The sequence below is a fragment of the Clupea harengus genome, chromosome 17, assembly GCF_900700415.2.
Source record: "Clupea harengus chromosome 17, Ch_v2.0.2, whole genome shotgun sequence".
NCBI classification, from domain to species: Eukaryota; Metazoa; Chordata; class Actinopteri; order Clupeiformes; family Clupeidae; genus Clupea; species Clupea harengus.
This window is the reverse complement of record NC_045168.1, coordinates 3,721,820-3,749,726: the sequence shown is the minus strand read 5'-3', so window position 1 is coordinate 3,749,726 and position 27,907 is coordinate 3,721,820. Positions and strand designations below refer to the sequence as shown.

Here is a 27,907-nt window from a genome sequence, read left to right as displayed (position 1 = left end):
ATTTGTAATTAAGTCCAGAATCTTTTTTTTCATCTGAGTTTTGGCCATCAGTGTCTACAGCCTACTGTTCAGTCGCGTGCAGATACTTGAGCTGAACTCTAGTCGGGACTACCATGTTTGTGAGGGGGTTTGTTCTGCTGCTCCTGCTCCTGCTAGCCGCTAGCGAGGCAGAGGAGCAGAAGAAGGAGAGCGGATGCATGTCTGGCCATCCGGGGATCCCAGGTGACCCGGGGCACAATGGCTTGCCGGGCAGAGATGGCCGAGACGGGGCAAGAGGTGACAAGGGAGAACACGGTGAGGCTTGCAGCACTAACTCTCACTAAGGTTTCTGGCCCTCATTTCAACATTACCAAACACACAGTTAACTTCTATAAATACAACAATACACACAAACCGTTGTTGATATTACTGATAGTATTTTGTCTGTCGGATATTTTGTCTGAATCCTTCAAAGGTGTGGTCTGCAATTCTGATCCAATACCCTTTTTGGCAAATTCAGAAAAGTGCTCCTCATGGTCCTCTAGCGATGTGTTCACTAAAAAAAAAAAACTCTGGTTTTCACACACAACCCTAGCTCTGGAAATGGGAAATAAAAAGGTTTGGCAGAATTGCAGACTGTACCATTAAGGTGTGTGTTGTGTTGTGTTGTGGGAATGTCCCTAAGCAAATTCCCTCTCACTTGTGAATGCATTTTTGAAACCTTAAGGTGACCTTGGTCTTCATGGGGCAGCAGGGTCAGAAGGACCAAAAGGAGACAAAGGAGAACTTGGTAAACCTGTTCACTTCCTTAATATCCGATTACTCACTACTATTTGTCTTTTGTGTTTTACGTCCTGTACTGGCTAATTGTATTAAGAGCAAACACTATTTGATGGCGGAGCTGCACAGTAACCTTTTCAACAGGGACTCAACAGGGAGCAGTAAAAGGTTATCACTATGTGCTATGTCGTATAGCTCTTTGGCAGTACATTAAAATAGTGCTTTTAAACTAAAGCATTAACTACATTGTTCCGCCCTCTCCACTGAGTTTAATCTTACGACCTCAGGAGATGGTCCCACCTATGTAAGAGGCTGAAAGCTGTGGTTGTTGGCATTGCACAAGTGCACTTAAGTGTTTAGAAGTTAACACAGCACAGCCCTCTCTATCTTATATACGTTGTACACTCTCCAATACCCTCCTCCACCAACACACACACACACACACACACACACACACACACACACACACACACACACACACACACACACACACACACACACACACACACACACACACACTCTTTCTGTGGCTTTTCATAGTCAGTATAACCTGCATCGTGCCAGCCCCTCAGATGGTGTGGCTCTCGTAACCAACTTTCCTGCATTACATAATGTGATGGGCACAATTCCCAAGAGGTGGAAACATAGTAATAGGTTTACCTTCAGTGTGCTGTAAGTCGTTTTGCATGAAAGCACCAGTTGGTGTAATACAGTGTTAATCTCTCTGATTGTGTCAACATCGGGTTTTGGCAGGATCTGCTGGGACGGCGGGGGCGAAAGGCCGACGCGGTGAGAACGGAGAGAGGGGGTCCCCGGGAAAGATGGGCCCCCAAGGTGTTCAGGGGCCCGTGGGAGTCAAAGGTCAGAAAGGGGAGCTTGGGCTACCCGGGCCCCAGGGGATCAAGGGGGAAGTCGGTCCTGAGGGGCCGCCGGGTGAGAAAGGTGCCCTGGGGTACCAAGGGGAGAAAGGGTTCATGGGACCTATAGGATCGACAGGGCGACCGGGCTCCAAAGGCGAAATGGGACCAGCTGGGCACAAAGGCAGCATTGGTTACCGCGGGGAGAGAGGGCAGCGGGGAGAGATGGGCGAGAAGGGCGATGCGGGGCCCATGCCGAACATCCCCAAAAGCGCATTCTCAGCAGGTCTGACTGAGAGCACCAAACTGCCGTCCTCGAATGCACCCATCCGTTTCGAAAGGGTCATCTACAACAAGCAGGGCCATTATGATCCCCAGAGCGGCCGCTTCACCTGTGCCTTCAGTGGCGCTTACTACTTCACCTACCACATCACTGTGTTCTCGCGCAATGTCAAGGTGGCACTGATGAAGAACGGTCAGAGAATTATCCACACCATGGACAACTACCAGAGCAGTGAAGACCAGGCGACGGGAGGGACAGTGCTCCACCTACAGGCTGGTGATAAAGTGTGGCTGCAAGTCATCGGAGGGCTCAATGGGCTCTATGCGGATGATGACGATGATACCATCTTCACTGGATTCCTTATATTTGCTGATGGTGAATGACAATGTAATGGCCTATATGGGACATGCAAAACAAGAAAATGAACAACACCAAAAGAGAAAAGAATAAAAAGAATAGAAAAACTGTAGTTATCAACTTAACAAAATGTTAACTCTTCGTCAGGGAAATTAAACCAGAAATAGGCTTTATCAGCAAAATATATTTACAGTTTGTTGTACATTACCTGAGGCCTGCTGACACAATTGTATTTTTTATTTTCAAAATGTGCATGAGTTGACCAATAAAATAATAATTAAAGTGAAAAACACTCTCAGTTCATTTGTATTGTTCTGTCTAAGGTCTTATGAGTATTTAGACATGTCTCGCTGTCACCAGACTGCTTTCAGTTTTAGCTTTTGTGCGCAAGGCTCAACATTCCTGACATGCGTGAGGAGATTTGTCTTCAGAGCTAAATGTCGACTCTTCCGAATTTGTTGTTTATGTTTTCTTTCCTGTACCCACAGAGCACAGTGGCAACACGACAACACAATAAATAGGCTAGGTAAAATATCTAAACCTTTTCCTACAAAGAATTTGAGCATATGTGGACTGGGACGATGAGCCCATTTGTTTTAAAGTCTATATACCAACGTAGGCGTTTGGTCATGTTGATGTCGTTTTGGGTGAGCATCATCAATATGGTCGCCTTTTGGGCAGCTCAGACCACACTACCCATCTAGCCTAGACTCCGCCCCGTCGCAATCACTGCAACAAGTGCACGGATGCTGGCCAATAGCGTTCTTCGATCAACCTTGAGATGGCTTGCTCCCCACCCACACTTCAGTATCAACGAACTTTTAAGTTTTCTTGTCAGAACGGCTGGTGAACTAGGGGTCTTTGATGTTTGTTTGACATACAGGCGGTACTGAGTTGCACTTTCAACTGACATGTCGGTTTTTGTTTTCATTACATCGCTCATTTTGAGGATATTACGCTCATTTAGCCGATTAGTTTGATGAAGTTTCTCTGCGACTGATCTATGGCGATTCTAAAGTGCTGCGCTCAGTAAAGCTGAAGTCAGCTTTTCTTCAGATGTTGCGTTAACATTCGCTAGTTTGCAACCTAGTCAAGTTAACTATTTCCGATATGTTTACATGGAGAAATGTGATACATACGAATGCATGGACCTTTGGACTTAACTTAGCCTGAGAGTCGATGGCTACCGAGCAAGAAGACGCAGCTGGGCTAGTGTGAAACATCGGACCAAGTTACGCTAACAAGGAGCATGAGAAAGGTAACCGACAACAATAAATCAACAGTTTAAATAGTCTGTAAACAACAAATATGTACCATGGTTTACCCTACACTGTAGAATTGTTTCATTAAAGTGTATAGATAAAGTAAATTGTTTGTATTCAAGGTTCAAGGTAGTTTCTTAAGGGGGCACTAAATATAATCTCCCTTAGTTGTAATACGTTTATGTGTCACCCTGTCGTTTCCTTCCAAAGAGTGGTGCTTTGTTAAGGTGGGGCATTGTGTGTGTGTGTGTGTGTGTGTGTGTGTGTGAGAGCGAGCGTTACTACCCACTGGTTGTTATAGTGATGTGTTGGGGGGTGGGGGGTCAGCCTGCACAACGGTACTAGAGAGTTTGAAGAAGGGGGTGGGGGCTGATCGGCCACAAAAGGGGTTTATTGGGAGACCAAGTTAATTAAATGCATAAATAAATAAGAAAGCAACTTTCCTTTCCCCGGCGCATAACCAAAGCCAGCGTAATCTCCTTCACTTTCTTGCTGGTGCCATGGGATGTTGAATGCTGAAAGCTTTCATCTAATAAATCCAAAGCTTATTTCAGTGGTAATACGCAGTAGACAAGAAACAAAAGCATACTTTTCTTCTTGTTGAACTCACATCTGTGGCTCATAGGCTACTTGATATTATTATTTTCTATGAGCAGCATGTAACATGCACCGACAGCCAATAATTGGAAGCGTTGGCAAAGCTCCTGTTTTTACTGATATGAGTCTGGGACAGATCAGCATGGCTCGTTTATCTACAAGCTAAGCTGAAGTGGAGGTTTGGCAGGTCTGCTTGCGGAAAATCTTATCTTGTCTACTGTGCCCCGTACATTCGGTACATTTTCGTTTATGGCCGTTTTAATTCATATCTGTTCAATTCATAATTCAGACATTTTTTGTCTCAAATTATTTACAGAGTTAAGAGAAGTAGACATATTTACACATAAACATACCTGGTACACATTGGGCCATAGGTTTTGCAAAAAAAATTAAATGTTTACGATGATTTGCTAAGGAGGCAGCAAGAACTTCAAGCTTGGGGAAATAGACTTGTCAAAGTATAGTTGTCAAAGTATCAGAATGTCAAATGCTTGATAATATGATTGGAAAGATACAGCATATGTCACTTCTTTATTTTTTTTTTATTTTTTTTGCTATAGCCTTTTAATTTTCTCTTCACAAGAACTTGACCTGGAGCATCTGTAGTGCTTCCATTAAAAACACATGAAGTCATTCACAGATTCTATTGTGTACCATTGTGCCGTACGTCATCTGCACATGGCCTGAGCTGCAGCAAGCTGTTGCGCACTGAGAGCACATAGCCTGCTGCAGCCTGTCTGACACATCCTGTACCATGGCATCTCTCTGTGGAACAGGGAGATCTCTGTGAGAGATGGTGCCCGCCCGTATCCACCATACAGGGCCTCCTTGTCTCTCTCAGACGGCCTGCCTTCCTGCCTGGTTTCAGGGACTTTTCGTTTTTTTTATTGGGGAGGGGTGGGGTAAGTGAGTGATCTTGTTTGTTTGTAATTTGACCAAGTTAGTAACGCAGTGGAATTACTTAATGGACCAACGCCAAGCACAGAGATATGTAGAAGGAAAAAGAAAGAGAGAATGACGAGAGAGAGAGAGAGAGAAAGAGAAAGAGAGAGAACTGAAACAATAAGAAGCTAGGAGAGAAAGGTAAAGAGAGATCAAACAGCTCAACACAAAAAGCAGCGAAGAAGGGGGGTGGGGTGAGAGAGTGAAAAGAGGGGAACAGATAGGTATGGAGAGAGGAAGATGAGGGGAATATGGAGGGCAAAAGAGGGGAGTATAGCGGTGTAGAGAGGGGGAGGAGTGAGACCGAAAGAAAGAGGGTGCAGAGGGGGTAAAGCAATGAATGAGTGGGAGACACTCCCTCCTCTCCTACCTGACTTCCCACGCTCAAGGTTGGGCGGGGCCTTCAAAAACGTCTACTTCCTTTTTTTCCCCTCCTGACAAAAGGGTAACCGGGTCACCCAGCGCTGCACACTGGTGTATCAGTAACCTCACACAGGCCCAATGAATCACTGCACCTCTCACTGTACACCTGTACACCAGTGTCTCTGCACAGGTCTGTAAATCAACCTGACACGTGCCCTGCGGCCGTGGTTCTCTGTGGACGCCGCGTGCAGCCCGTTCAGAAGAGTGAAGGTGTAAACCAAGTAAGTCAGGAAGCAAGCAGGTTGGCTTACTTTGCTGCACTCACTCTCAGGATGTCTGCTTAATGTTTCAAACCGTGTCAGGCTACTACTGTTTCCTCTGACGGAGAAAAAAAAAAAAGGCCTTATAACTTTATTAATCTGAAGTTTTCGAGCCTTGTCCCATCCATTGCTTTCAGGGGCAGTGAGAGCGGCCCATATGGTCACCTCGAGGGTCTTTCAGAATCTCCTCTTAATCCTTCAAACTGTGCCAGGCTACTACAGTTACCCCTCACTGGGACAAAAACTGGGTATTAACTTTGATACCTTAAATTCATAAACTGAGCATTAATCTGGAATACCTGTTTGAACCCTCCTAACACCAACTCCAAAAGCACCACCAGTACGGCTGTCACAAGCAGAGGGAAGGGTTCGCTTTATTCAGCCTGATCTCCCCCAATTGAAGTATATCAGTGTCTTTGGTGACAGTGCCCCCAGAATTAACCATTGAAGCACAGACTGGTAAAGCTCCCATAATCAGATTAGGAGTGGGAGAGAGGAGAGGAGAGGAGGGGAGGCGGAGTATTGTGCTTGCGCTCCGAGAGCATGTGGACAGACGGCACGGCTTGTCGCCAGCGGAGGGGGAAGAGCCAACCATGCGGGTGTCATTTACCGTGTCCACGGAAAAACTCTGCTTCGGCGGGGGTCACGCACGGGGTGGTGGGGAACAGAGTCTTCCAGGTCGTCCCGGAAACACCACGGCAAGTTGTGTTTGTCGTTCTTTTCTTTTCTTTCTGTCAGTGTCTTGTCCCACAAGGACTCGTTTCTCTCTCTCTCTACCTCTCTCTCTCTCTCTCTCTCTCGCTCTCGCTCTGTTTTTTCTTTCCTCTCTCTCTCTCTCTCTTTTGCTATGGCCCTTGTTTCCTTCTTGCTGTCATTCAGCTGTGACCAAACTCCTGTTTTCTCTTGTGTTATTCCTCTTTGTTTATATGCCTCTCCCTGTCCTTCTCTCTCTCCCTTCCTCTGCTGCCCTGTCTAAGGAAGAGACTGCTTATCACAGCATTTTTGGGATCTTAAGCTTCGGACTTATCAGAAATGGACCCACTGTAGTGGCCTTTATCACTGTCATGCCTATCTCTTGAACAGACAATAGATTGCGCTATAGATAGCCTTGCTTGTGTGCTCACAGAAGAGAATGGGTTTACTTTATCTGGCTGGCAAGACTGGCTCATCTTGATAGGTAGATGGGTGGAACAGGTTAGGTATGTACAAGGTTATTTCCGGGGCCGAACAATGAAAAAAATGTTTGCACAAATCAGAATTACTTTTTTTTTTTAATAGCCCAGGAGAAGCAATGGCCAATTAGTTGAGATTAAGTTTATAGCGGTGATTTGCTGGAGACTGTCCTGGGGCTCCCCAGTTAAAGGTGAAGTCTGCGATTCTATTTCAATATTCAGCAGATTCAGCTAATTGCTCCTAATGGTGCTCTAGCTGTGTGTGCGATCAAAAAAACAACACATGGTTTCAGGAGCACAGAAGAGAGGGGTGTAATTTGATTGGCTGTTTAGCTGAAATATCAACAACCTTTTGCCAGGATCGCGGACTCGACCTTTAAGATGTCAGCGTTAACTGTGTTTTGGTCCGAGATGGTCCAGGGCGGCAGACGGCTCCCCTGGGGCTGTAATAAGGGCTTGTTAGAGAGTTCAGAGGCCACGTCATGTTTATAACTCTTATGTAAGAGCCTTACTCCTCCAGGTCCATCCTACCACCAGGGAATGCTGAGAGTGTGTGTGTGTGTGTGTGTGTGTGTGTGTGTGTGTGTGTGTGTGTGTGTGTGTGTGTGTGTGTGTGTGTGTGTGTGTGTGTGTGTTGTGTAGGGGTCCTGCAAGGGTAGTACTGATTGAGTGTCTACTTGCTCTGTTTTGTGTGTGTGTCAAAGTGATGAGACACTCCTCTGAGGAATGCTGAGCTGTAGTGAATGACTTCCTGTTCCGTGTGTGTGTGAGAGAGAACTGTGTAGGATTCCAGAAAGCAGGATAGGAGGGTAGTGTCTTGCTCTGTATTGAATTTGTGAATGTATGCATGCTTTTGCGTGGTTGGGTGTGGTATGGGTGTTGGTATGTATGCTGTGTGTTTGTTTGTTTGTATGCGTGTCTGTGTGTTTGTGTATGTGTGTCTGTGCACATGTTTGTGTAGTTGTGTGTGACTGTGCCTGGGTGATTTAGAGGGGTGTGCGTTTCCGTATATATATTAATGTGAAAGTATACTCTGTTTCCCTAGTCCATGTGTGTTGGTGAATGTATGTTTGTATACATGTGTGTGATGACACGTGATGTGTGTTTGTGTAGCCTGTTACTATGCTTTCTGCATATGGGTGTGTATATAGCAGCGTTTGTTGTTTGTCAGATGTATGCATAACCTGTTGCCATGCACTGTGTGTGTGTGTATGTACTGGAGTGTGTGTATAGCCTGTTGCCATGTGTCTGTGTGTGTGTGTCTGTGTGTGTGTGTGTGTGTGCGTGTAGCGCTGGTCGTCCTTGCGAGGGGAGTTTAATCTGAGCCAGGCTCCAGCTGGCAGCCGTGTGGGGGGCTTCTCTCATCTCTGAGCTCTTAATTAACTCTGCTTTGGTGTTTATCAGGCAAGGGTGGAGCCGCTAGAGAGAGTGAGAGAGGAGAAGGAAAGGAAAAGGAAAGAGAGAGCGGGACATGGGTTAGAGAGAGAGAGAGAGAGAGAGAAGGAAAGAGAGAGCGGGAGATGGGTTAAGGAAAGAGAGAGCGGGAGAAGGGTTAGGGAGAGAGAGAGAGCGAGAGAGAGAGGAGGAGGAGGAAAGAGAGAGAGAGAAAGAGAGCAGAAGAAGGAAGGAGTTGTGGAGGTGCCCTGGGAACTGAGACGAACCTGGAGGGTGGAATGAGTCTCTGGAGCGTAAGAGTAGACGGCCAGCAAAGCTCATAAGAGCACAACAAAATATGCTAAGCTTAGCATAGCATAGCAATGCAAACATGACCCACTGTCCAGCCCCGGAGGCTAACACATTTCAGTGTTTACTGTCTGTCAGCCTGATGGAAGCCATGTGCTGATGGATTAAGTAGAGATAGATAGAGAGTGAGTGAGTGAATGAAAAAGTATGAGGGTGGGAGGGAGGAAGGGAGGGGAGGAATGAGGGCCTGCCCGCAGTAGTCAGAGTAAACTAAAATAAAGACTTGTCGAGTCACACAGCACAGGGAGACGGAGTGGAATTTGAACACGACCATAAAGGAAGTCATTGAATGAACAAGCAGCAGGAGTAGAATGCACCCGCATCAAGGTCACCTCCAGACAGTGGCAGTGACAAAGCTCCGGGGTTGGACTGAGGCCACGCGACCGGAGCTTTGGCGTTAGCTCTTAACGTACTGAAGAGTCATACAGCCCAGCACCGAACCGATGTCAGGTTAGCGCTGTCTCATTCCTTTAATAGAGGCCAAATGGGTCTGGAGGGTGCATTAAACTGCTTTGCTCCCGGCGCTAAAGCCAAAGGCAGGTCAGCCTTCATCCCTGTGCCTGCCCTGGACTGACGGCTGGACCAAATCTGGGGGGGAAACGAGGCAATTTGTTGCATTAATCACAATGGATTAGCGAGTCTCATTGCTTAGTCATGCTAAAAGCATAAAGCCCTTCATCTAAGCTACCCTGGTGCCAACCGACGTCTTCCACTCCCCTGGAGAGCAGGGGGCCCAGTTTCCCACCATCGAACAATGTACTGCACTTAAAAGAGATGTAGTGTACACACACACACACACACACACACACACACACACACACACACACACACACACACACACACACACACACACACACACACACACACACACACACACACACTTTCACATAGAAACACATGCACAAACATTTTCACAGTCTCACTTTCCCTGAAACTATGACACATACTCTTAAGAACCACTTGTAGACTGATATACATGTTTACACACACAGAAATGCCCTTGATCTTTCACAGACACACACACACACGGACACGGACACACACACACACAGATGCTTTTTTTTACAGAAACTCCCACATTACCCCCTCAATCTCTCAGAATCTCTGGAAATCCAAAACATCTATACAGGCAGGCTCACAGGCTCGCATACCAAAGAAAGGTTGGTCTGTACCAGGAAAGGGGCACCACGTATGAGAGATTTCCCACCAAATATAAACGCCGTGACCGGGTGGGGTTGAGAACCGCTTTCAACGCTGAGGAACTTGAGGAATTCCAGGCCACTCCAGAAGAGTTCCAGAGCCCTGGAGATGTGAGCTTAGGGGCGGGAATAGATGCGCCCTATACGGCACGTCTCCCTACTGATACCATTCTGTGCTGATATGCTGTGTGGCGTCCAAGTGTAAATTTATGATGTGTAGGTGAAATGTTTATAGCAGGCTGAGGTCCGCCTTAGATAAGCTGCCTGTAAGACTTACCACACTTATCATTTACTTACTTCTCTTCCTCTTCTTCTGCCCTCTCTTGCTCTCACAGGCAGCCCAGGTGCATGGAGCCTCGTCTGCACTCGAGGACCAGCTGCCGTGCCCTCCGCAGACCCTGCAGGGAGAGGTGCCAGGACCACCAGCGCAACCCTTGGATGACCTTTGCCCTCTTCAGGAAGTGAGTCACTGGGCCGGCTCGGGTTGTGTGGCACAGGTTCGGCCTGTGGGATCGGAGCCTTGCAGCGAGGAGAGCAGGTTGAACGGACTCAACAGCCAGGCCTGGTGCAATCCTGTGATTGGTCAACCGGAGGCCAAGCCCTACCCCTCCAGAATTATGCGCCTCTTGTCCAATCAGAAGCGGTGTGGGGACGCTGCGTCGGAAAGGACTCCAAACCATGGCCCCACCACAACCCCCCAGAACTGGTCAGGGCTGTCGGGTCTGAAGGTCATGGGGTCATTCAAGAAACTGCGCTCCACTGTGTTCCAGGGCATCCAGAGCCGAGGCAATGCCATGACAGCCAATCAGGATGAAGATCATACAATGATAGCCAATGATGATGCAGTGTGCGTTGACATATCCAGAGGACAACAACCTCAGCAGCGGTGCAAAGAGGGTTATCGGGTGAATGGAGTGTGTGTTGGGGAATCGATCGTTGGGATCTGTTCTGGCGTCTCGGACGATGATGAGGATGAAGATGGAAATGACGAACGACTCCAGAGGAATAGCCACTTCTCTCGCAGCATTCGTCGGGCCTACGGATCCGGGCGGATCTCACTTCTGGATATGGGATATACCCCAAGGTCGCCCAAAGCGGCTGCTCCTTCTCCATCCAGGCGTCCTCGCCCCGTAAGCACGGTGTTTGCTGGCTCCGAGGAGCACCTGCCAAGGGAGGCCAATGGGAGGGCGCTGAGCCAGATGAGCAAGAGCGCCGAGAACCTGCACCTCTTCAAGGCCCCTTTTAAGCGCAAGACCGCCTCGGCTCACCTCGCCCATCCCCCACAACGGGAACTAGAAACTGAGCCAGAACCAGAACCGGACACCCCAGAACGGGGCCGAACCCTCAACATCAATCGGACCACGAGCGCCTCCTCAGTGGACAGTCACGAGCGGGCGTCGGGTCGCTGGCGGAGTCCCAGCAGAACCCGGGCCCAGATGCACAGGCTGGTGGGCAGCCTGACGGACCTGACCTCCAGACGTCCTCCCATCGCCCCTCTGGCCCCACAGGCGCCGCTTTCGCCCCTTAGCCGACTCCATGACGACTACTCACGCCGAACGCCCTGCTTGCCTCCCTCGGACCGCCAGCGCCGACCCTCGCCCGCGCGCGTCAAGGCCACGTCTGACATGGAGGGGGGTCAGAGGGTCACTGCTGTCACTTTGGAGCACACACCCTCCATACACCCTGTCCCCCTCTGCTCCCTCCACCCGATGGAGGTTGGTGACAAACACAACGCAGAGCTTCACAACCTATCCCTACTGCTGGCAAATCAGTGTGTGGTGCCACTGACATCATCGCCTCGGTCAGGCGCCCGTGCTCCCAGGGATAAATCCACTGGGAATTGTGGGCCAGTGGAGGACCAGAGACCTGGAACAGTTTCCCTTCTGCAGCCTTGTCCACAGTCTGTACCCGACCAATCAGAGGATCCCTTACAGGAGCAGTCAAGGGTAAGGCACTACTACACATACTAGTCTACTGCTACTACCACAAGTTCTACTAGAAACATTCATTTAACAAACGCCTTTATTCAAAGCAACTTACCGTATGGGTAAGGTATTTATGGCTTCAGTATGTGTGATTGGTGTGAGCTTCTTACCTTACCTATACCTGTTGAGAGCCAACCCTACGCTGAGCCACAGGGGGAGCATTGCCAGTTTTTCTAAATCATCTCAACAATTTTACCTTAAAATCACAGCTTCAAAATCATTTTGGTGATAATCTGACTTGTAATATGACCAATGGTGTCTGTGCCACTGCCAAAGCATCCCTGGTGCGCCTGGTAGTGCACTATTCTCTGTATGGACATCATGGCAGAGGCAACAAAGAAACCAAGGAATTTGATATTACATTTTAAAAGAATGGATAGATTTGAAATTTCGTGATCCATGACTTCCAAGGACAGTTAAAATTGATTGACAATGAGGGCCATAGTTATAGACTACGAATGTATCCAACACATGGCTCACAAAAGGCACATAAAGCCTCCAGCAGACTGTAAGATTGGAAGAGCCTGAAGTAGATTGTAAGGTTTAAAAAAAGAACAGAAAATGAAGAGAATAAAGACACACAAATGTAACTGCTATGAAGGACATTGATCAGCTGATTTGATTCTAGTGGCATTGACCTTGTGAGGGTAACGTTCTCCTGGTTGTAACATTTATGAGGCGATCGCTAATTATGTCAGGTCATTTGAGTTCTCTCAGATAGCACAGCACTGTACAGGTGTTCTTGCCAACCGCACCTGAATCCCATAACACCTTGGCACCATGGCTGAAGTAGGTAGATCACCTCTACTAGAAAAAAATCGAACATCCTACAATCATACGATGTCACTTCCTGTCATTGTAGCTCAAACCCCCATATGATTGGTCAAAACCTACGCCAGTCTAGCTCAGCTTCTCTGCTGATTGGATTGGCCGGTTCCTGGGCGCGGGAGTTCAAATTGTGACACGCAGACTGTTGGGGGAAGGTCACATGTTCATTCTGAGCAGGTTGGGGGCGCGGGGTAGGCGGGGGTTAACTCCAGAAAGAGCAGGAGCAAACCAAGTTAATGATTGCTGACTTCTGATGATGTGAGGGCATTGCTCAAGCTCCCAGCTCCCACTTCTGAGACGGACTAGTTATCAGAGAACATGGCTACCCCCACCCTCCACCCCCATAACCACCACTCACTGGGCAAAGTCCATGTCACACAGTGCCGTCAACACACACACATGCGCACGCACACTTGCTCACCCACACGGACACTTTTGGTCCTGCAAATCTGTCTCCTTAGTTCCTCTAGCAAACGGACAAAACATAAATCCAGAGTGTGTTTGTCTATATACATAGGTGTTGTGGAGAGAGTGTGTCTTCTCTACTATGGTGCTGATCTATTGTGTACCCTTTCAGTGCATATGGAAGACAACAGAGAAAGATGCAGATGAACAAGAGGTAAGTAGAAGGCTTTTGTGTGTGTGTGTGTGTGTGTGTGTGTGTGTGTTGTACATTTGCCATATTACCAGTGGTTTGTGATTTATTTGTGAGGAACCTGCTTTTTCTGCACCCAACAAAGCTATGGGGGCTAGCACAAGCACAAATAGAGGACTTAGATTCACCAGTTTGTCTATGCTGTCAGGGTCAGACATTTAAGATTTCATCAAGTTAGTGCTGACTGTGTTGTATGTATGGCGTGTTGTAAGTGCCTGTGATTGTAGCTTTGAAAAGACTTGGCGTGACTAACACAAAGTGGCTAAAACAAATAAGCTATTGCTTGAAAATGAATCATGGACTTTGTAAAGTTTACCATCATCCAAACAGAAATGACTTATACTCTTACTGTTTAGTCAATCATTTCTCTGTGCAGTTCAGAGAAGACCCCGTAAATACAGTAAATACTTAAACAGAGACTAGAGAGTAGGGGAGAAGTCAAAGTATAGTACACATATTTAAAGATAAACAGCGGTAACTAACAACTAACTAACTAACGATGTAAAAAAGTAGTACACACATGAGATAAAATCAATCCAAAACAGAAATTGTATTACATTTGTGAAATCACGGCCACTTAAATTCACCTTTCCCTCCATCCACACCTAAGTCCTCCTCATACTCTTTTCCCCCAGTACAAACAACTTACAGTCAAGATAAGGAGCAGTTTGTGTTGACTTGTCAACTCTAACTGAAATTCTGATCTCTGTCCTTCCTCTCCCTCTTTCTCTCTCTCTCTCTCTCTCTCTCTCTCTCTCCCCCTGTCTGTCTCCCTCTTCCTCTCCGTCTCCCTCTCCTTCTCTGTCAGTCTGCTGGAGACCCTAAAGGCACAGAAGATGTCACAGAAGCCAGAGTGCTGCTATCCAGCTGCCAACCTCTGGCTGACTCTGTGCCCAGCTTGCCCGCCACTCTGACCCCTACAGAGTCTCCTGCCAGCCCTACACCAGCGTCCGGTACCGACCCCCCCACTGCAGCAGTGATCCGGCGCCGCCCGGGGAGACCCAGACCACGGCCCATCTCCGACTATGCCCAGCTGGTGAGCAGGAAGTTCTCCATCCCAGAGGAGGAAGGGGCAGAGCTGCGACCACAGCCTGAGGCTGCCGCTACCGCTGCTGTCATCCCCTCCCACGTTAACAGTAGCGCTGCTGCTAATGGTGACGGTCAAAAATATCGTCATGGCAACAGTCCTCAGGATGACCACTGGAGACGACCCATGTCCGCCATCGAAGGAATGGAATTCTTCCCCTCACCTGGCGCTGACGACAGGGAGGACCTTGACAGCCTGCCCTCGGTAAGTGAGTGAAATGGAGAACCCTTAACAGTTTCATGGTGGCAGAAAGGCAGCATAGTGCGTTCTGGGTAATATCACATAAAGTTAAATGGGCTTCTGCATGAGTATTACATCCATACTGGTGACTAAAAAGCATGGACAGTATTGATGTCATGCCCCTCTGTGACGAAATAAAAATGACGCCAATATATGTCAGATTAAGAACTGCTAGATGTTTATATTGGACCCAGATTCTATGTAAAGTGTATTTTGAGTGTAGTGTTGTATGTAGTGTAGAGTGTAGTAAAAAGTATAGGACTCATAATAACTGACCCATATTTGGTTCAATCTCCTCCATTCTGTAGTTCGTTCTGGCTGCTTCACTTTTAAAAAGAGCTTACGGTGTCTGTGACGGACCGAGCCTCGGTTGCCGTCAAAAATGAGGGTTTGGCCCGAAAAGCTCAGAGACAGAGTGAGGGTTCAAATGTAAGTTTTAATATGCTTCATTATATTCAGGAGAACTGCTAAGCCTCTCAATTAAAAGAGGACAAACAGCAACAGTCCCCAGGAATATCACATGCTAAGCCTCTAAACATGACGGCCGGCACCATTTCTACACACAGGGGTAGACACAAAAACTAAACAATACAATAATGAAAAAACAGACCCTGAGACATAAACATAGTATTTCCTCATTATCAAACAAAGAAATAACTATGTAATAAATAAATAATGTCTCACAGGTTTGTAAAAACCACCTTATTCAAGTGGTATGGCCCAGACCATTTTTAGTGTCCCCTCTGCCAGTCTAGGCAATTAGCAGTTCAATGAAGTAGGAACAAAAAATATATGTTCTGGGTTTCCGGCGGCGCTTCTTCCTGTCGGACCGACCATCTAGCAGATGGCACAAACTCCCCAACCGGTTGGTAGATGTTTTCCCCATTTCATTCAACTCTGTTGGTGCACCAACTTCATTTAAATAAATGGTTTCAACTTCGTGGAAGTTTGTGTAATTAGTTGTATGTGTGTTTGTGTGTGCAAACCATGTCTGTTTGGGTGCGCTAGTGGTTGCAAACATGGGGCAGGAGTGTGCGGTTCATGTGCGGTCGCACCACGACCATCACATGTCCATGCTTTTGACAGTCATTGGTCCATAAAGAGGGGAATTGGTGGCTATGACTTGAGAGAGAACCAGCCCCAGTCTGGTGGCCGGAGCCCAGGAGTAAATGTGTGTGATATCTGCTCTCAGATATCAGCATATCACTGGGTTTGTTTGACAGAGGCAGGTCCTTGATCGAATAATGTAGTTTGAATGGCACGATCAAAAGCATGTGAACTAACCATATCTTGGTTCCCAGCAGATCAGCCATACACAGGCTCTCCCAGGAGAAGCCTTATGTGTGAATACACAGTGACTAACTTCCTGGCCAGCATATTCTCATTCATTTGTATGTATCTCCAAGAACCAGGAGGATGTGTTGAGACTGGTTATTGGAGGTCAATGCTGCTGAACAATCACATGCTAGCATGCCTGCTAGTTAGCCATTGCCTGTTTGTTGTAGAAGTTCACAAGTTGTCGTGATAACTTCACGGACTTACACATAAAGCAAGGGAAATTGGGGTGATTCAGTGTGTCTCTCCTTGGACTTTCATATCAATTAGGTTCTTGAGATATGAAGAGATGGGAGCTTTACCTGATGTTTAGGGCTCCAAGTTGAGATTGGAGAGCTTAGTATGTAGCCTATATGCAATATTATTCAATAAAGAACATTGTATGTTCAAGTTCAGGCTCGGTCAGCTGAAAATCCATTCTCGTTTGGATAAATGCCCTCTCCACCCTAGTTCTTGGAAGTTAATGTTGCTGAACAGTCACGTGCTAGCCTGCTAGTTAGGTATTGCCCTGTTTGTTGTAGAGGTTCACGAGTTTTCGTGATAACTTCATGGACTTACACCCAAAGCAAAGGAAATTGGGATGATTCATTGTGTCTCCCCTTGGAGAATAATGGTACTGGACAATCGCATTCTAGAGTCCTGAGAGTCTGAGAGTCCGTTCATGTTTGGATAAATGCCCCTTCTCTCCCCCGGGCAATGTAACAACACAGTGGAAAAATAAAAAAAATCACTTCTAGACAGAAGAAGGTTAATGAATGTACAGAGACGGCAGTTTTCATAACCACATCCTGGCCGGAGAGTTTGAACAACATGGGGGACAGGGAGAGGTTTTTCTCATGAATGCAGCTGTATGTTGCTCCCGAAATAAAAAGATGATTCTCTCTCAGATTTTTTCTCTCAGATTTTCTTGATGGATCAATCCCTTATTCATTGCTTTTCCTGTGACTGATTTCCTTGAAATTGTCTCATACACACTATGTATACAAGTCTTTTAAAATTTGAAAAGACAAAGAAAATGCGATCACTATCCAACATATATATCTACATGTTTTAAATTTGTACCAGATGTACAAGTTACCGGGACTGCTACTCCAACTACTTGGAAACGAGGCCTTTTTATTTACATACTGCTGGAACTGTCTGATAACGTGTGTGTGTGTGTGTGTGTGTGTGTGTTCTAGCCGGTGACGCGCCCCCCTATGCCGTCCCACCAGGTGCCCCCCTACAAGGCGGTGTCGGCGCGCCTCAGGCCCAACATCCTGTCTCAGAGCACGCCCATCGGACTGGACCGGGTCGGACGCCGCAGGCTGCACCGCGTGCTCAGTGGTAAGGGCGATCGTTTAAGAGAGAGATTGTGTGTGTGTGTGTGTGTGTGTGTGTGTGTGTGTGTGTGTTTGTCAGCTCATGTTTGTTGTTAATAAGCACTGAGGGGTGAGTGGTGAGAGAAATAGTTTTAGAGAAAGGCTGTGTGTGTGTGTGGTAGTACTAGTAGTGTATGCATATATGTGTGTGCAGTAGAGGTGTGTGTGTGTGTGTTTGCATCCACCTACAATGAAAGTGTTCTTTTCTCTGGCTACATTAGGCTAGTCACACCCAGTGCTGGAGACGTAGTACACGTGTGTGTATGACCAACACTGTGTGTTTCTATCTTGATTATTCTGTGTTGAGAGAGACACAGCATGGTTGTCTGAGTCCTTGTGTTTGTATGTTTGAGAGAGAGCATGTTGTTGCCTTTGTATAATCCCCTCTGTGTCTATGTCTGTCCCTTAGGCGTAGGCGTTACCCTGTGTGTGTGTGTGTGTGTGTGTGTGTGTGTGTGTGTAAAACTACTGAAATTGCATGTACGTGTTTGTGTACCCCTGGGTGTGTAACTGTGTCTGTGTGCATGTATAATTCTGTGTTTGTATATACATGTATGTGTGTGAGAGAGGGATTCTATAACCTTGTGTGTGTGTAACAGATGGCATCTCAGAGGGATGCTCGGTGCTGGATGACAGCGTAAGCGAGGAGGATGGCAGCTTTGATGAGCTCACCAACGTTACCTCGTACCTACAGTCTGGAGTGGAGCTCACTGCCCTCAACCAGGTCTGACACTGCCATCTACACAAACACGCACACGTGTACACACACACACACACACACACACACACACATATATACATGGACACTGCCAGCTCCACACACACACACACACACATACATGGACACTACCAGCTCCACACACACATACACACACACACACACACACACATACATGGACACTACCAGCTCCACACACACACACAGACACCCACATGTTCACATATTTATAGGAACACACACACTCACATATGTATACAAACAGACCCAGTTACAAAATTTGGGGTGTATCTGTATCATAACCAGAAAATACAGTTTACTGATCTGAAGGGGTGTCATTCTGCCTACTGTGTGCGTGTGCGTGTGCGTGTGCGTGTGCGTGTGCGCGTGCGCGTGTGCGCGTGCTCGCTCGCTCTACTGGGCCATGTGGACAACCGCGTGTTTCTTGCAATACATTTATCTCTTGCTATGTGGGAGTTTGTGTGTGTGTTCCTCTGGACCAAATGGACAACTGCGTGTTTCTTGCAGTACATTTATCTCCTGCTATGTGGGAGTGTGTGTGTGTGCGTGTATGTGGGGTGGTTCAGGGCCACAGAGAGACTAGCTGTGTGTATAAACAGTGTAAATGCAGTGTTAACTTTTTCGGTGGGCGGGTAGCAAGTCTTGTATGCGTTGCGGGCAGTAACCTTTGCTTGTGCTCTTTATCTGGTCTCTGTGTAAGTCTTTACCATAGGGGAGGAATGCAGTGTGTGCATTTAGAGTTTACTGCAGTGGGATCAGATTACCCTGTGTGTGTGTGTGTGTGTGTGTGTGTGTGTGTGTGTGTGTGTGTGTGTGTGTGTGTGTGTGTGTGTGTGTGTGTGTGTGTGTGTGTGGAGAGAGAGAGTGTGTACGAGTGGGCTCCCACCCTTATGGTTGCATTGTATCTATAGTGTGTGTGCTTCAGGCCTTAGCAGTGACTTAATTTGTTTATTTGCCTCACAGACAGACGCTCACCATAGAAATAGACAATCCCAATCCCAGCATTCTCTGGTGGGTTCTGTGCCAAGCCTGCAAAAGGAAGTAGAATAAAAGATTGGCAGTTGAATGCACTTGGTTTGATATTCGATCATTCCATAACTAAATTAGCGGATGCATAAATGCTCCTATCCATATTGTAAAGGAAGTCACAGTTGAGAACAAATGTACCCCACCAAGATGGCTGCAGAGACTCCCAGTATACAAAATGTAATATATTGGAAAGATCAATCGTAATGCATCATAGAATGTTGTATTGTAAAAAGTTAAGAATTGCAGTAATATTCCATTGTGACCAAAATATCGTGATGACATCGTATCGTCGCCTCTGTAGCAAATCCCACTCCTAATATCCAGCCACCGGAAGACCATTTATACGTTGATAAGTTGTAAGCACACACAGAATTAATTGTATTTGAAATCCTACCGGATTTGCTGAACCACTTCCGGAAGTAGTCTGGATAACACCTGGATTTGACGTGGTGTTATTGTTAACGCAATACTCACGGCTCACGGCTGTAGACTGCATGGTACACACTTCCCATAACAATGGGGACAGCAGAGCCCATTAATATCAGCAGGGGTGACACCACATCAGGAGTTGTTGCATTCATGTCTATTAATTAATATGTCGCTGAATGTAATACAAGATAAGCATGGGGCCTGTCTCTGTGTGTGCATTTCTGCATGTAACCGTCCATCATGTGTGCAGTGCTGTCTGTAACTACCTCTGTGTCTGTGTCTTACATCATCCTGTGTGCAGTGCTGTCTGTAACCACCTCTGTGTGTCCACCATCATCATGTGTGCAGTGCTGTCTGTAACTACCTCTGTGTCTGTGTGCAGTGCTGTCTGTAACCACCTCTGTGTGTCCACCATCATCCTGTGTGCAGTGCTGTCTGTAACCACCTCTGTGTGTCCACCATCATCCTGTGTGCAGTGCTGTCTGTAACCACCTCTGTGTGTCCACCATCATCCTGTGTGCAGTGCTGTCTGTAACTACCTCTGTGTCTGTGTGCAGTGCTGTCTGTAACCACCTCTGTGTGTCCACCATCATCCTGTGTGCAGTGCTGTCTGTAACTACCTCTGTGTCTGTGTGCAGTGCTGTCTGTAACTACCTCTGCGTCTGTGTCTTGCAGCTCATCAACTCGGGCCACGTGGTGTATGCGGAGGCCCTGTGGGACCACGTCACCATGGAGGAGCAGGAGCTGGCCTTCCAGGCGGGGGACGTGATCCGCGTGTTGGAGGCCTCCAGCAAGGACTGGTGGTTTGGGCTGGTGGGCGACAGCGAGGCCTGGTTCCCCTCCAGTTTCGTGAGGGTAAGAGAACACGCACCCAGATTTACCCTTACACACACTCATGCACACACACACACACACACACACTTTCACTCACATACACACACTCAAGCACATACAGACAAACACTCAAGCACATACAGACACACACTCATGCACATACATGCACGCACACACACACACACACACACACACACACACACACACTCATGCACACAAACTCACACACACACACACACACACACATACTGGGATGGCACACATGCTGCCAGGCAGACCTAGCGTGGGACTGGTCGTATGTGGCGCCATGGTAACGGTGCCTGAATGGCAGCTATGCTCGAGTCAACAGGGCATGGCAGTCGCCATGGCGGTGGGCATGTTTGACTGGGCGCCAGTGATGAGGAAAGTGATGCAGAGCGTGCAATCAGGGTGTCGTGTTTACGACGCCTCGGAGCCAAGAGTGATGCATGTTCTGCTTGAACTAAGGGCCAAACGTGCCCACACACAACTCCTCGCCAGAATATTCAGTAACTTCCAGTAACTTACTTGGGTTTCTCAACATTGGACATCAACAGCCACGTTTGATGTGTGGTTTTAAAACATTCTGTGTTGAAATACTCTTATTTGTCTTCATCCCTTTCCTTTCTCCTTTCTCCTTTCCCATAACATTTATTCAGTGAATACAGACTAAATTTGATTGGCCCTGATAAGGAATTGGTGTGGCGCTGTCATCTGTTTCCAAACCTGTTGGTTGTTAAATGTCCCAACAATAACATGTAATTCAGCGAGAGATCATCACTATAACTGTGTCGACTAGCTGTAGATTAGTCAGTGTAATGTTCATAAACTGAGACGTGTGTGTGTGTGTGTGTGTGTGTGTGTGTGTGTGTGTGTGTGTGTGTGTGTGTGTGTGTGTGTGTGTGTGTGTGTGTGTGTGTGTGTGTGTGTGTGGTTTTGGCTCAACTGGTATAGCTACTGATAAAGCAAGGTTCTAACAAAAGCCAAGATCATGGCCTTCCTACTGAAAGAGTGCAAGAGTAGATGAAAATGCATATATGTACTATACTGTCAGTCCCTGCGTATAAAAGCGTCTTCTAAATGAGTAAATGTGAATGTGCTTGGCAGGTGCGTGTGAACCAGGAAGACTCAAGCGGAGGGAGCGTGGAGAGTGTAGAGATGGCTATGGACCAGGAGGCGGTGTTGCCTAGAGACAAGAGGGCGCAGAGCACGGAGCACAGGGATCAGATGAGGACCAACGTCGTCAGGGAGATCATGAGCACTGAGAGAGACTACATCAAACACCTGAGGGACATCTGTGATGTAAGGACCCGCTCTTAACCCCCCCCCCCCCCCCCCCACACACACACACACACACACACCCTACCACACGCTCTTAATGCCCTCCACATCCTACCACACGCTCTCCATTAGGCAGTTTCATTCAGAGTTAGCACTCTTGCCTAATCCATGATCATTATCATCATTTGTTCTTTATTTAATCTTCAGGAAAACACATAGAGGGAAAACATTTGTGTTGTCTTAATATTTGTCAGTTATATTTAGTCTTTCAACTTACATAATAGGTCATGTTGTTTTAAGCAATGAATGTTGGCTGGTAAGTTGTCAGTCAATGAACTTCTGGCCAAACTGTTGCTCTACCTAGTGTTGCCCCCTACTGGTGGCTTGGTGGTGATGATTCTTTTTTCCCATGTTGTAATGTTTCCATGTTTTCACATGCGTTCTCATAACAAGAAGCAGATTTGTATTATTTTAAGTTATAGCCAGTTCCTCATGACTTGTTCTGAACCATTCTTTCACAGGGATATATCCGCCAGTGTCGCAAACACCCAGGCATGTTCACAGACCTGCAGCTCAAAACCATCTTCAGCAACATCGAGGACATCTACAAGTTCCAGAGGAAGTTTCTGAAGGACCTTGAGAAGAAGTACGACAAGGAGGAGCCCCACCTGAGTGAGATCGGCCACTGTTTCCTCCAGCAGGTACAACACTCCCAACACACACACCACACACACACACACACACACACACACACACACACATATCGGCTGTATGCAGGGGGGGTCAAGAATGTTTTTTGGTTTGCTGTGCTCCTGGTATGTAAACACTCACTCTTGTTTTGTTTCTCTTTCTCTGTCATCTTCTTTAAACCCTATGCCCCACTCCCTTCCTTTATCCATCCCTTCATCTTTCCTTTATCTTTTATCTTTTTCCCCCATGCCCTCTTTCCCTTTCTCTCTCTCTCTCCCTCCCCCTCTCTCTCCTTCCGCCCCTCTCTTCATCCCTCCCTCCCTCCCTCTCTCTCCCAGGGGGATGGTTTCTCCATCTACTCTGACTACTGTAACACCCACCCCGTGGCGTGCGTGGAGCTGCAGCGGCTGATGAAGCTGAGTCGCTACAAGCACTTCTTCGAGGCCTGCCGGCTGCTGCAGCAGATGATCGACATCTCGCTGGCCGGCTTCCTGCTCACGCCCGTGCAGAAGATCTGCAAGTACCCGCTGCAGCTGGGCGAGCTGCTCAAGTACACGCCCAAAGACCACAGGTAACGCCACGGTCCATCGTGTGTGTGTGTGTGTGTGTGTGTGTGTGTGTGGGGGGGGGGGGGGGGGGGGGCGGCGGCGGCGGCGGCGGCACATGTGTGTTTATCTCTGGATATCTGTGGGCCGGGAGGATGGGTGAATGAATAACACATTTAATTACATCCAGTCCAGGGAAAAGAGTTGGAGGGAGGGAAGCTGGAGGAGTTCTGTATGTTTTTGTCGTCGGCAGACTGATGAAGAGGAGGTTGATTGAGTAACTCCGGAGTAGGTTCAAAAGTACAGACCCAAAGATCAGATCTCAGATAGGCAACACGTTCTACTGTCTACTGTACACAATTTTAGTGTGTGTGTATGTCTGTCTTTCTCCGTGCGTAGTGCGTGCGTGCGGACACGGAGGATGGGAGATCCTCTCTACTCTGCCAATAAAAGTCTGATCAGGCACTGGGCAACTTTGCTTGGCAGCATTGTCATAAAAGTCAAGTCAACAGAATTATGTATTTGTAATGGTCTTTTTAGCCATGACCATAGCTAAATTACTATTAACCACATCAAATGCTTATTCAGCTCAAACAGTAGAGCAACTGGTAGAACTACAAGTACCACAATGCCAAAGTCTTTGGTTTGATTCCCAGGAAGCAGATGCAGAAGCATGATACATTGTGTACTATACCTGAACTAATAAGTCACTTTTGATAAATCACTCTTCTAGATATATGTGAATATAAGTATGTTCAGACAGTTTTCCTCAGTAAAGTTGCTCAGTCTATTCAGCCAGTAGGGAGCCGACTGTGTGTCCTGTTGACTGACCTCCCATTTGGGAGGATGAGTAACACATTCCATCACACTCAGCCCTGTCTGAGAGAGTGATTAGAGGAGGGAGCTGGAGGAAGAGTGTAGGACTGGAGAGATAGACAGGTGGAGTTATCCTCTGTGTGGTTTTGTGGTCGGTCAGACAGACAGACTGACAAACAGATTGTGAGTGAGACACAGAAACAGGTTCATAAGTGTATATTCGAAGATCTTTCCTCCTTTTTTTTGGTGCATCTACATAAAACTACTCAAAAACACTGGCTTGTGTTTGTGTTGATGGTGTGCATTTTGTTCAACCATCTACTGCACTGAAATTGAGACACAGTCTGTTAGAAATGTTTTGTACCAAAATACATAATAATGAACTAACTTGCCTTGTGAATTGGACAGACGATTTATTCATTCCAAAGTCGTGTATAAGTGTTCTTGTGTGTTTAGTGATTACAGGGGCGTGAGCGACGCTTACGAGGCGATGAAGAACGTGGCGAGCCTGATCAACGAGAGGAAGAGGAGGCTGGAGAGCATCGACACCATCGCCCAATGGCAGGTCTCCATCCTGCGCTGGGAGGTGAGGATCTCGACCTGCTTTTATTTTGGCACAGATTTGATCGGTTTTGAAATCAGAAGGAAGTGTAAGAATCTCAGTGTGTCCTCTCTGAGCACCATGGGAGTGTGCTTGGTGTAGCGTTGGCTTCAAGATGTTGTAAAAGGTTTCCCTGTAGAGGGATTTCCAATTAGGGAATTAGACAAATATCCTTGCGATGTGTTTTTTTTTTTTTAATCCAGTAAAGTGCTCAAGTGTATGTTTCAGTCAGTAGACTGTGCCCAGAGCACTGAGCAATTCAAAAACTCAATTCCTCTCTAATATAATTAGACATTTCCGGACAAAGCTGGTCAGATATGGCAACGGTCTTGTCTGGGCAGTGGTGAAGTTGGCACAAGCTACAAGTGTTTCAGTATTCAGGGTCCACTCTGAACAGATCCTCTCTACTCTGCCATCATAAGTCTGATCAGACACTGGGCAACAATGCCAAAGCTTTGGGTTTGATTCCCAGGAAGCAGATGCTGAAGCGCCATACATTGTGTACTATACCTGAACTAATAAGTCACTCATGATAAATCACTCTTCTAGATATATGTGAATAGAAGTATGTTCAGACGGTGTTCCTGAGTAAAGTTGCTCAGTGTATTCTGGGAGTAGACAGCCAACTGAGCCCCCAGGAGACCAACAGTGTAATGGAATATTTTCCCCTGTTATGTCTCTCATCGCTTAGTATTCGTGTTCTCTATTCGTTATCAATGTATTGCTATTCCACTGAGAGTCGGTTCAACTGGACTGTAATTAGATAACGCATCGAGCAGTATATCGGATTACCAAGGAAGTGCTTGTTATATAATCCTTATTTTTCCGTAGTAGTGATGGACACTCGTCAATCACTCTGGTCTAGCCAGCTTTGGTCTAGTAAACTGACTTGCATGCATTGTAGTGGAATTCTTGCACGAGGAGCAAAACAACACCAAAACACATACACACACACACACACACACACACACACACACACACACACACACAAAAGAGATACTGCAGATTATGCAGAATATGTAAGAGAATGCATCATGTCGTATGTGAAAACAATGAACTAAAATCAATAATCTAACTGAACTCTGCTCCAGTGACGTGACGCAAGAAGAGATGAGGTGTATGCTCTCTAACATTCACAGCTAATGTTGCTATGATGGTGCAGGCATGCCAAAGGAATACCTTTTATCTTGCTCTGTGATCAAGGTTTCACTTTAGAAACATCTCCAGAACTAAATAAAAAAAATCTGCATGTAGAGGGTGTTCTTCAAGTGTAAGTTGGATGTGCAAAGGTCAAACTTGTAATGAAACAAAGCTGCCTGGATGTCCTCCTATTCCTCCACATTAATGCTCCCCTGTCCCCTCAGGGCGAGGACGTGCTGGCGCGCAGCTCCGAGCTCATCCACTCGGGGGAGCTGACGCGCATGGTGCGCCAGGGCAAGACGCAGCAGCGCAGCTTCTTCCTCTTCGACCACCAGCTGGTCTTCTGCAAGAAGGACGTGCTGCGCCGTGACCTGCTCCACTACCGCGGGCGGCTGGACACGGACGCCACCGAGCTGCAGGACCTTCCCGACGGACGCGACGCGGAGCTGGGGGGCGTCAGCCTCAGGAACGGCATCAGGCTGAGGAATGCAGAGACGGGGGAGGTGTGCACGCTGTGCTGCCGCAAGGCCGAGGACAAGCGCCGCTGGCTGGAGGCGTTCGCCCGGGAGAGGAGACGCGTGCAGGAGGACCAGGAGATGGGTGAGTGGAGAGGAGAGGAGATGTCCTAAGACCTAAGTGAACACGCATACAGAGAGATAAATCCTGCAGTAGTGTTTATGTTCAGTCGTATGACAAGTTTTTGAAAGATTTATGAAATTGGTATTTTTCTTGTCATCACCGCTAAGCCTTTTTTAAAGGATTCCCCGTTGGATTCTCCTCAAATTCATTTTGATAGCATATGGTCATGTGAAGGACAGATAAACTCCTGTGTCTTTCCCACTAGCCATTCAGGATATGCACTATGTAGTTCTGTGTTTCCTGGCTGGAACACCTTGCAAAAATGGAAGGAAAGCTTTCACAGCATGACATTGCCAGCTATACTGCCAAAAGACACCAGTTAGAGTGTTGGCAAGTTTCTATCAGTCTCAACTGGGCTGTTGGTGGTGTTTGCAAGGTTTTTGCATGCGTTTTAGGTAGTTAGCGTGCTAGTTTAGGAACAGAACTCCTTATTGCTGCTTTAAACCCAGGTCTATGTGTAATCATTTGTGTAGTTGGTAACGAGGAGTAAATAATGTCATGGATCTCATTTTGCTATTCCACAGGTATGGAGATCAGTCAAGAACAACGGAAACAAGCGATTCTCAACGCCCAGAAATCAAAGCAAGGCAAAATAAAAAGTAAGCTAGACACGCATGATGGCTCCTTGAAAGGACTGCACTCTGTTGAATGCTGAACGCTGACACTTGTTTTCAAACGCTTCTCCTCAGCCTACTATTGCTGTGGTTGTACTCTTTACCTCATTTGTTTATTTGTAGGTAATTTACACCCCTCTGTGTGTTGGTGTGTTTTCAGGTATGGGTTACTCCGGCCACCCAGTGCCTACGCAGTACCAGCCCCTTCACCCCCTTCATCAGCGCCACGTTACCGTGCCAACCAGTGTCCCGCAGCAACAGGTGTTTTCCTTAGCCGAGCCAAAGCGGAAACCCACCCACGTCTGGTACAACCTCACTCGAAACGCCCTCTTCAGGAAGTAGAGCAAAAGCTCATCCTACCCCTGGTACAACTTCAATGGTCATGCCCTCTTCAGACAGTTGAATAAAAGCCCTCACTGGCCACATCCTTTTCAGGAAGTGAGGAATAGTGAGACAGTGCTCCTTTAAAGTATACATAATATGAGTAGAATATCTATAGGAAGACATGTTGCCCAATCGATGTGAAGCCCCACTGAAGTTTGGCCTGTCATGAACTGAATGTTATTGTGTTGCTTAAAACACATAAAATACGTTTTGTTTTACAAAGTGCCTATGATTTGGAAAAACCACAGGAGGCTTTCCCATCATGCACCATATTTACTGTGTAGGTGTGTGTGTGTGTGTGTGTGTGTGTGTGTGTGTGTGTGTGTGTGTGTGTGTGTGTGCGCGCGCATGTGCACGTATGTGTGATTGTGTGTGTGCGTTTTCGTGTGTGTGTAAGTGCCTGTGACTTGAGGGTGGAGAGAGCCCAAAAGTGTTATGTGAATCTTGATTCCATCCATTTCACTGGTGTGGTGAACATGCTACTCATATTGAGATTCTCCCTTCCCCTCGACCTACAAATGTGTTTTATATTAATAACGGCAATGATGTATATTCGGCTTTTAAATTACATATTCCTATGTCTTTTTTTGTTTTATTTTATGTCTGTATATTTAAGGCTGGAACCTTCTGAATTTAGACCTCACTTGTGATGGCCGTAACCGCCTGATATGAGCTTTAGGATGACCAGATCAGTTGTTCTGCACACTAACACTTCACGTTATGTAAATAAACTCATGTACAAATCTTAGTTACCGATTGGTTCTCTTCATTTGACTGACGGAACGGTTGATTCACGGGAAGAA

General features: G+C 46.9%; 2 protein-coding genes across 3 annotated transcripts; both read left to right on the top strand.

The window, feature by feature from the left end:
- The first annotated feature begins 96 nt into the window (after positions 1 to 96).
- c1qtnf9 (C1q and TNF related 9) lies at positions 97 to 2,546 on the top strand. Its single transcript, XM_031584008.2, has 3 exons — positions 97 to 294; positions 707 to 769; positions 1,513 to 2,546. Exons 1-3 carry the CDS (start codon positions 114 to 116, stop codon positions 2,280 to 2,282), a joined length of 1,014 nt encoding a protein of 337 aa, XP_031439868.1. The 5' UTR covers positions 97 to 113; the 3' UTR covers positions 2,283 to 2,546.
- A 531-nt stretch (positions 2,547 to 3,077) lies between these two features.
- Positions 3,078 to 27,852, top strand: spata13 (spermatogenesis associated 13). 2 transcript variants are annotated; one of them, XM_031583653.2, is made up of 14 exons: positions 3,078 to 3,514; positions 10,190 to 11,800; positions 13,245 to 13,286; positions 14,131 to 14,613; positions 17,166 to 17,307; positions 17,945 to 18,069; positions 20,218 to 20,397; positions 21,502 to 21,696; positions 22,197 to 22,376; positions 22,704 to 22,936; positions 24,183 to 24,312; positions 25,692 to 26,067; positions 26,631 to 26,705; positions 26,881 to 27,852. In XM_031583653.2, exons 1-14 carry the CDS (start codon positions 3,506 to 3,508, stop codon positions 27,060 to 27,062), a joined length of 3,963 nt encoding a protein of 1,320 aa, XP_031439513.1. In that variant the 5' UTR covers positions 3,078 to 3,505; the 3' UTR covers positions 27,063 to 27,852. The 2 variants fall into 2 exon arrangements, with proteins under 2 accessions (XP_031439513.1, XP_031439512.1); XM_031583652.2 differs by having other exon boundaries at positions 17,166 to 17,310.
- The last annotated feature ends 55 nt before the right edge of the window (positions 27,853 to 27,907 follow it).

What these genes read in the sequence shown, in the direction of transcription:
- c1qtnf9 (XM_031584008.2), top strand. Translation starts at nt 114, where the DNA reads ATGTTTGTGAGGGGGTTTGTTCTGCTGCTCCTGCTCCTGCTAGCCGCT. An exon ending in AGGTGACAAGGGAGAACACG is followed by an intron (nt 295 to 706) that starts GTGAGGCTTGCA and finishes TGAAACCTTAAG; the next exon opens with GTGACCTTGGTCTTCATGGG. An exon ending in AGGAGACAAAGGAGAACTTG is followed by an intron (nt 770 to 1,512) that starts GTAAACCTGTTC and finishes GGGTTTTGGCAG; the next exon opens with GATCTGCTGGGACGGCGGGG.
- spata13 (XM_031583652.2), top strand. An exon ending in TCCCCTCCAGTTTCGTGAGG is followed by an intron (nt 20,398 to 21,501) that starts GTAAGAGAACAC and finishes TGTGCTTGGCAG; the next exon opens with GTGCGTGTGAACCAGGAAGA. An exon ending in AAAGCAAGGCAAAATAAAAA is followed by an intron (nt 26,706 to 26,880) that starts GTAAGCTAGACA and finishes GTGTGTTTTCAG; the next exon opens with GTATGGGTTACTCCGGCCAC.